A 9,450-nucleotide genomic window follows, 5' to 3' on the forward strand; every position below is an offset into this window, starting at 1 on the left:
ATTACATTTAATATAAGATTCATATGGATGATATATTAATAATTGCATGCAAAATTATCAAAAAGATATAATTTTTAATAATTACTTCTTATATTTCACATTTCAAAATGAGGATGAGGAAAAGATCAATAATTTTCTATTATCCACAAATTTTATATGGTATTAAGATCAATGAAGAAAATATCAATGTCGATGAAAATATCGAAGGTATGAATTTGCAGAAATATTGATAGAAATGTCGATATCGATAAGCTTACGGAAACTGTAAATTTTTAATTTAAAATACAAATTTTAATATATGATATAATTAATATAGTAAAATAATATAAAAATACAATAATTATAATATAATAATAATAAAATACAATAAAATACTCATCCAAGTACGCATATATACTAAAATCTTATATATTATATAACAGAAAAACTAACAGTGTTATTTATTTATTTTTAAATAGATAAAAACAAATTAAACACTAAAATAAAAAAATAAAAAAGATAAAGGGATATATATTGACATGCTACAATATAAAAAGCCATATATAATCCCTTATACGATAAAATATTATCATATTATTATTTTATATTATTTTATTTTTTTTTATTTTTTTCTTTATTTTTCCTTTTTCCCTTATGTGGGAAGAAAGATTTCTTTCTTATCCTTTCTTCTTCCTCCTCTCTTCCCTTCGTCTTTTTTCTCCCTCTCTTCTCGGCTAGATCACAACCAACCCTCTCTTCTCGGCCGATCACACTCACATCACAACCAAGAAAACAAATTCACAACATACAAACACACAAATCAAACAGCAGTAGATCACAAACACACACACACACACACACACACAAAAACCAGATCAGATCTCAGATTACAACCTCCTACACATACCGACTGAGATCTCATCGAAAATTCCACCAACAACTGACGACAATCCATCGATTTTCTACCATATCCACCCAAAAAATGAAATTCCCACCTACATCTGCATTTCCAGTCGAAATCCGTCGATTTCGGAGACATTCCTCCTGCAACCATGATGGAAACTCTTCCCCCCCCCCCCCCCCCCCCTCCTGCGTGTCGACGATGGATGAAAATCTATATTATCGGTGACTTTTCGCCAGTGTCTGCAACATTTGCTTTTCTGATTAAGATGTATAAACAATTTTCTCAATATTTTGCAAAAGCAATACACGGCCGAAAATTTTACAATTTTTTTATTTTATTATTATTATTATTATTAAGTATATAATAGTCGGATTATATTTCACAGACAATCAACATATAATATCCGATTAATAAAGGAAGAGCAAACAATAAAAAAAATAAATAATAAATATCATGTAATCAATATATGCTGTTCAATCCGATCATCATAGATACAACGAAGACTAATCACAAAGAAATTTATTATGCATATTAACCATGCTCTGATACCAATTGTTAGATTTTATAGATCTAAATATACATAATAAATTCCATTAATCATAAATTACTAACCTCCAAACGTAGTCATTGATAAATTAAATCTTTAATCCTGCAAAATAGAAAACGATATAAAGTAGTGCCTATGGACACACTACTCTCAATCCATTCTCAGATCTCTGAAAACCCTAATATCAAAATACCATATGGCATATGTTTGTTTACTTGCCCTAGATCTTTTATAGTTTCTGCAAGTCATACTTACCCATTAATTTTTAACACACACAAAATACTAATAATTTAATAATATAATAATACTAGTAAAAATATGGGTAAGTCATTGGGCTTTTAAAGAGAGTTGGTCCTCCAGTCTAATGAGCCAACTGGAGTCTTATAGAAAGTGTGTGACCAAGGGCCCTACTACAAAATAATAAAATAAGTCAGTCCCATTAATGGCATAAATAGGCCCTGTAAATGAGTAATTGATTATGTTAAGTGCACAAATTATTTATTTATCTAACATACCATTGTTTAAGAAGCTAGTTTTGATAGATAATAAATCCCTTTTTGGGATACATATCTTGTTAAAACCAACTAGAGATTACACATCAGATTAGTAAAGAGGAATTTCGCTCAATAACCCTGTTTAAAATGTCCTAATGAAATATACCCATTCCGTTTCAAATTTTTTTATTTTACCCCATTATTTTTTAATATTTCCAAATTATCCTTTTTAAATATATATATATATATATATATAAATCAAAGTGAAACCCACAAAGTAAATAGTAAATAGGGCCGAGGGGAGGAAGCATCCTACCCCTCGGTAATTAGCTCTACCACTTCCTTCCCAATTTTGGCCTCGGAGTCGCCGCCTTCAAAACTTTGAAAAATTAAAAAAAATATCACTGTCCTTTGCTATGATTTAGGTTCTCTTTTTTTTTTTTTTTTTTTTTTTTTTGGTGTTATGGCTGTGCTTTTGGATGAGATTGTGCAATCCATTGAGCAATGATTGAAGCAGAGATTTTTTGTTTTCAATGGGAAGGATTATCTATGGAAAAAAAGAAGAAGAAGAAGGAGTGTAGGGAACTGGGACTGTGGCGTGGGTTCTTGAAGGGAAAAGAAAAAAACGAACACTCATTTTTAATTTTTATTAGGGACAAAATAGATATATACATGGATAAATAAAAAATAAAAAAATTAAAAGGATATGGGTATATTAAATTAAGCCCTCCAAACGAAGGGCAATGGGCTAGATTCCCTATTAGCAAATTACAAATATCACCTTCCCTTGTAATAAAAATAAAATAAAAAATTACAAATATCACCTATGGCTGCTGTGCATAGTTTTTTGACAAGAATTTGGCTGACATGGATCTACGATCAATTCCTCTCCGGATTTGGACTTTTAATTTTTCGACTGGTCCAAAAATGGGGTCCAAAAATGGGCTAAGGGCGGAATTTTTCAATTGGGTACTGGTCCGTGTGGATGTTATTGGGAAAAAAGCTTATCTAATAGTTTTCTGCAGGCTTAATTTATTGGGTTTAATTTTCTGATGTACATTTTTTTTTGGTTACATATTTGGGCTTACATTTATTTATTTACCTTTTGAATAAAAAAAAATACATTTATTTATTTATTTATTGTCTAGGGGATTCCAACGCCTGAATTTTGCTATCCCATATGATGTTTTGATTGGATTTATTGATAATAGATGTTTTTGATTCGATTATTTGGAGAAAACAAAGTCAAACAAAATAGCCAGATATTATATGCAAATGGGATAATTATAAAAACTTACCTTCTCATTGAAAATTTTTCATAATCATTTTTGTGCATTCTTCTTCTTCTTCTTTTTTTATTTTATTTTTATTTTCCTTTTAAAATACTTCTTCTGGATTGAAAATTTTTTCATAGTTATTTTTGTGCTTTCTTTCTTTTTTTTTTTTTTAAATACTTGTTTTCTACTTTTATTTTCCTTTCAAATCATCCATCCTCAAAGTAAGATAATTTTATTAAAAATTAATATGTTAAAAAACCATAACACCAATCTGATTAAAATAGATTTATTCATTAAAATCAAACCATTATAACTTGAAGCCATAGACTCATCATAACTCCAAATTTATCTTCGAAACAATAAAATTTACCATAATAGAGAAACCTAGCGTCAAATCTCCAATGACTTTCTATTTTCTATGTGTGATTTTTATTTTCTTGTCAATCAAATACGAAAATTATGTCATTTTTATTCTTTTTTTTACTTCAAATATTAAACAATATTGACTTGGAATCGAGGCTGTAACTAAAATATATAATATGCACGGTAGAAAATAAATATAATTTATCATATACGAAGCTCTCAAACCATTATTATAACCAAAAAAAAAAAAAGGAAAAAAAAAAAACCATAATCATATTTAAGAGCGTATACATATATACTTGAATTTTATGAAAACAGAAGAAAAAAATCAAAAGAAACAAACTGTGAGCAATTTTACTTAGAACGGTTGGACGAATTTGATATACTACCAGAGAAATTTGTTTATGATTTTTTTGGTTACCAAGCTATGTAACATTACCTAGTGAATTCCCACAATCATAAGAGAAAGAAAAGAGGTAGATTAGTATATTGAGCAATCCATAATGGGTTCCTCTGTTTCAGTAAATTTTATCGTGTAAAAGATAAATTTAGGGATATGATAAGTGCTTGTTTAGGTACAAATTAAATTTCAAAAGTTGTAAAGTTAACTTATGCGCTTTAATTAGATGGGCATTATGATCTTTTAACTTATTAATTTTGGATAAAATTATCTACTTTATATTAAAAATGATTAACTTGAAATAAAAATAAAACTAGAAAAGGAAGTTTATGAAGAAATTCAAAAGAATCATAATTATTAAAAACTTTGAAAACTGAGATTCCGTTTGGTTAAGAAAATGACTATTTTTATAAATTAAGAATTAATAATTTCTAGGAATAAAAAATATGGAATAGAATATCTATTTCTATTATTTAATTTTGTAGAAAAAAAAACAAAAAAGTTAATATGAAATTAAAAAAAATATCAAAGTATAAAAAAAAGAACATAAAATAGCGTGTTTTGTATTATTTTATTTTAGAAAATACATATTCTGAACCTTTTAGAAGAAATAATAATTCCTTATTTTAAGGAATTAAGATTCTATAGGAATAGATAATGCAAATTTTAAAAATTCAACCAAATAAAAAAAGAATTAAAATTTTAAAAATCCTTATTCTATTTCACTATTTATTCCATAAACCAAACATATCCTAAAATTTTGTAGTGTCCTATTAAATGGGCACTACACGGAAGAGCTATGGAGGCGTACGTGAACACCTTCATACGGCACCGGATTAGTACCTCCCAAAACCTTGCAGTCAGAATTCATCACTTCCCAACTGAACCTTTTGACAACATGATGGAGAAAAGTGAGAATTTGGAGACGAGCATAGTCTTTTCCTGGACAAGTTCTAGGACCACTACCAAATGGGACATTGGTGTATGGTGGAGGACCTTCTATCTCGTACCTTGTTGGATCAAACTTCTCTGGTTCTGGAAAACACTCTGGGTCCTTTTTTGTGGAGCAAACCGTCCAATAAACCTAAAAAAATTAAAGAATATGTACCAAGAAAAACATTTAATTTTATTGGGCTTTTGTTTGGAAAAAAGAATTGCAAAAATGAAATGTGAAAGTAGTACTTAATTTGAGTACCTTCCATCCTTTAGGAATTGTATAACCTTCATACTCGAAGTCTGTTAAGGATTCTCTAAAGAAACCTCGAATTGGTGGTCTTAACCTCATTACTTCAAGTGCTACGTTCCATGAATACTTCATCTTCTGTACATCTTCCCAAGTAAGTGCCTCACCAACTTGTTTGGAGCTTGCAATTTCTAATTGCTCTGTTTTTCAATAGCCAATTATATACATCTCGGGTCAATTCTCAGTCAATCATTTCTATTTTTTTGGTTAACATATATATAAAGAAAATATTATTGATCACCATCAAAATCCTTCATTATTGGGATCTATGTGTGTTAGAGGAAAAAAATATAAAAGAAATGGAAATTCAACTCTCATTGGTTTAACTTTTGGTAAGAAATGATATTTTAATTTGATATCATTCAGTGATCTAAAATATTTAAAGTTTAAAACTGAACAAATTCATTCAAAAAAATAAATAAAAAAATTAAAAACAAAAAGAAACTCAAAAAAAATGGCTTTACATATAAAGGAGAGTGTTAAAGAAAAAAATAAAATAAAATAAAAATCAATCTCCTATCAACTTAAGCTTAATTTTGAAAGAAGTCGTAACTCAACTATATGCTAGCTATTTAATTTATTTTATTTTTGAAAATTCATCTTTCATCCACTTAAGCTTTTAAAAAAATTTGTAATTCAACTATATACCAGCTAGTTAATTTATTTTATTTTTGAAAATTTATTTTTCATTAACTTAAACTTTAGAAAGAAGTAGTAATTTAACTATATGCTAGCTAGTAAATTTATTTTATTTTTAATTTATAATTCAACACCCCCTTTAAACGGTGATGAATAAAGAATACTTGAATTTTATTTGCCACTGCTAGCTAACCCTTATGAATATCATCGATAGTTCACCTCCCCTGTACATGTTTAAGTTTTAAAATGTAAAAAACAATTTAAAATACATCATATTAATAATTGAATAGTCCCATGTATTAGCTATAATTGTCAAAATGTATGTCATAATGTGTACGTTTTGTGAAAAATGTTTATCATACATTGTAACATATCGTGTATCGTATGATACCCTTTGTAATTACAATATGTATAAAATTATAGGTTTTCCTTTGCATATTAGTCATGTATGTTTATGATATTCCCAAAAAATCCCTTTCCTAATCCTTGTATGGTATACATCTTAACCATAGATAAAAACATAAATACAGTAAACTATAAACATCATTATTTAGTCATATAAAAGTTCTATCAACTTTCTAAATATTTAAGTTTTCATTTTCAATGGCATCATAATCTACATTCTTAGATGTCAATAAATCTACACTGCTTATTCTTTATAAAAACAATACATATTTTAGCTAAACTTAGACAATTTTACATAAGATGGCATTGTTTTGTTAAATTCTCATGTATTGTACTAAACATGTCGTGCATCGGATGATACAATGCAATTTTTAATACACTCAAGATACGTATCATTTTTTTTATCTATGATGATACATATCAAATATATCATATCGTGTACCGTAAGATAATAACAACTATGCTATAGTTAGCAATATCCATAAAGTTTGAAAAATGTTATTTATTATCATTAATGAAAGATCACAAATAGAATCTATATGTCAATAGCAATTTAAACAATTATCTTTAATGGATTTTATTTTAAAGCTTTATAAAAAAAATTATAATAATAGAATTAATTGCTCCAGTTAACATTTACCACTTCAACACAAATAACAAAACTCATAAAGTTTAACCCTTAATAAAACATAAAACAAAAATTATATATTCCAGTTCGAACATTCTCAATAAATCTCAGATGTTTTTGGAAGAAACGTTATGATAAATTCTAATAATAATTATTCCCATGACAAATAATGAACTTTAAATTTTATTTGTCATTAATAGTAGAAATAATTATTAATTACCATTAAGACTTATTATGATGTGGCATGTCGCATGTCTATTACTAATTGATTTGTATTAAGGATTTATGTTTTTCAAAAGTCAAAAGTGACTCATCTAATGCAGTATGTAATACTACCTGACATACAGCGTGGTCCCATTAGTTATGATTAGCACTTTACCACCATAAATTATAAAGTTTAGTTGGTGTTTTTCAATGAAAATTAAAAGTAAACTCATAAATTAAAATAATAATAATAATAATAATAATAAAGATTTACCATATCGAACTTTCTCATAAATCTCAGGTCTTTCTCCAAGAAACTTCATGATGAAAGAGATACTAATGGAGGGAGAGTTAAAAGCACCAGATAGCAAACCCATGACTTTATCAGCAACATCCGCATCTAACAATGGTTTCCCAGTGCTTGGATCCGGTCTGCTAATCATGAAAGACAAAATGTCCTGCATCTGAGCTCCATTATCCATGGCGGTTTTCTTCTCCTTTATCAACAACTGAATCTCCTGTCTCACCTCTTTCGCGGCTTTCATTCCGTTATAGAAACTAGTTCCAGGAACATTCAGAGGAAGAACATCAAGTGAGAGCATAATATTATGCATCAAATTCGAAAGCTTTTCGATCCGAGCTGAATCTTCGAGTCCCATGAAAAATCTACCTGCCAGAGTTAAAAACAACAACTGTGCTTGACGATGGACGTTAACTATTTCTTTACCAACCCAATGGTTCTTCAAATGTTCTTGAACTGCACCATCCATTATTCCTACGTAGTGAACCAGAGCATCAGTTCTCATAAAACCCGGAGCTCGAGTTATCTGCTTCTCGGTTTCGCGGGTTATCGAGGTTGAAGAAGAAGAAGAAGAAGAAGAAGAAGAAGAAGAGGATGGCGGTTGGATTGAGGAGCGGAAGAGTTTCTGCATGGATTGTGGACGCCATGATTGGAAAATCTGAAGCTCATTGGAAGCGATGAATTTGTGCCCTGCAGTTCCACAGAGAACAACAACAGGGTCTCCTAGTAAATTGGTTTTGAAGATTTTTGATGAGTGCTTTTCCATTCTATGGGATATAAATTTGTCATGGTTTTGATACAGGAAGGAAATGGCTTCGCCGACGATCGGGAAGCCGAAACTTCCCGGAGGAAGTTTTTCGGGTTTCCCATTGGATTTTGGCTTCAATGCATGAAAGATGAAGATGGCAAAGAATATTGGGAGGATTAGAGAAAAGGAAAGAAGAAAAATGTCCATTTTCTGGCTAGATAGCTAGCTAGCTAGCTGAGCTAGAAGACAGAAGGGAAGGTAACTTGTTATGGTTGAAGTGAAAGCAGCTAGGCATGTCCTTATATAGATGGGGGCAACGGGGAAAACTATTTAAATATTTTATTTTTGTAGTTTTGTTATTTATTATTTCTTTTGGTTAAATTTGTGAATCCGTCAGGCAAACCCTTGGATCAAGGACTATTTTACAGTCCATTGCTTATTGGATCTTTTTTTGAAGTGCTAATGTATACAAGGCCAATGCGTAGTCTATGGTTAATATGGAATTTTAATCTTAGTGGACAACTCTAAACACAAAGTTATACATAATATTTTATTGGCCTATATTTGAATTTGACTTAATAATATTTTATTGGCCTATATTTGAATTTGACTTATGTATTTAAGAGTTTACTATATTTTATATTATTTTTTCAACCACATATCATCTTTTCAATAAATTGGTAAAGAAGTTGATATCTACGACTAATCCAAAAATGAAAAAAAAAAAAATGAAATCTATGAGACTGACATTACTCCAAAATTTGAAAAAAAATAAAAAAAAAAATCATCTCTTTTTACTTTCCCATATCTCCCACCAAACTTAGACAACTCTAACATTAAAAATCCTTATAACCAAAACCTCACACTCGAAATAAATAAAATAATAAAAATATGAAGTCTTGTACGATTTAAAATAATGACATTTCTCTAAAATAAAAATAAAAAAAATCATCCCTTTTACTTTCCCATTTCTCCCACCAAACTCAGACAACTCTACCATAAAAAATCCTTATAACCAAACCCTCACATTCAAAATATATATATATATATATATATATGAAGTCTTGTACGGGTTTAAAATAATGACATTTCTCTAAAATAAAATAAAAAATCATCCCTTTTACTTTACCATTTCTCCCAAAAGACTTAGACAACTCTACCATTAAAAATCCTTATAACCAAACCCCCCACACTCAAAAATAAATAAAACAATAAAAATATGAAGTCTTGTATGGGTTTAAAATAATGCATATCTTCAACAGTCAATGACCTCAGAAAGCTTTTTGGAATAGCGTATTTCGGAATGATCTCACGTTTT

The 9,450-nt window shown here is 29.0% G+C and overlaps 1 protein-coding gene across 1 annotated transcript; it reads right to left on the reverse strand.

The window, feature by feature from the left end:
- Positions 1-4,506: 4,506 nt before the first annotated feature.
- On the reverse strand, positions 4,507-8,435 carry LOC107405722 (beta-amyrin 28-monooxygenase). The gene is made up of 3 exons (XM_048463229.2): positions 7,358-8,435; positions 5,160-5,347; positions 4,507-5,048 (listed from the first exon to the last, which is right to left on the reverse strand). The coding sequence occupies exons 1-3, from the start codon at positions 8,337-8,339 to the stop codon at positions 4,749-4,751; spliced, it is 1,470 nt and encodes a 489-aa protein (XP_048319186.1). The 5' UTR covers positions 8,340-8,435; the 3' UTR covers positions 4,507-4,748.
- Between the last annotated feature and the right edge of the window lie 1,015 nt (positions 8,436-9,450).

This window comes from Ziziphus jujuba, chromosome 12, assembly GCF_031755915.1.
Source record: "Ziziphus jujuba cultivar Dongzao chromosome 12, ASM3175591v1".
Classification (NCBI taxonomy): Eukaryota; Viridiplantae; Streptophyta; class Magnoliopsida; order Rosales; family Rhamnaceae; genus Ziziphus; species Ziziphus jujuba.

Excerpts from the sequence above, each read along its gene's own strand:
- LOC107405722 (XM_048463229.2), bottom strand. The coding sequence starts at position 8,339 with ATGGACATTTTTCTTCTTTCCTTTTCTCTAATCCTCCCAATATTCTTT. Across the intron at positions 5,348-7,357 it reads TTATGAGAAAGTTCGATATG|AGCAATTAGAAATTGCAAGC; the intron begins GTAAATCTTTAT and ends ATTGAAAAACAG. Across the intron at positions 5,049-5,159 it reads CAATTCCTAAAGGATGGAAG|GTTTATTGGACGGTTTGCTC; the intron begins GTACTCAAATTA and ends TAATTTTTTTAG.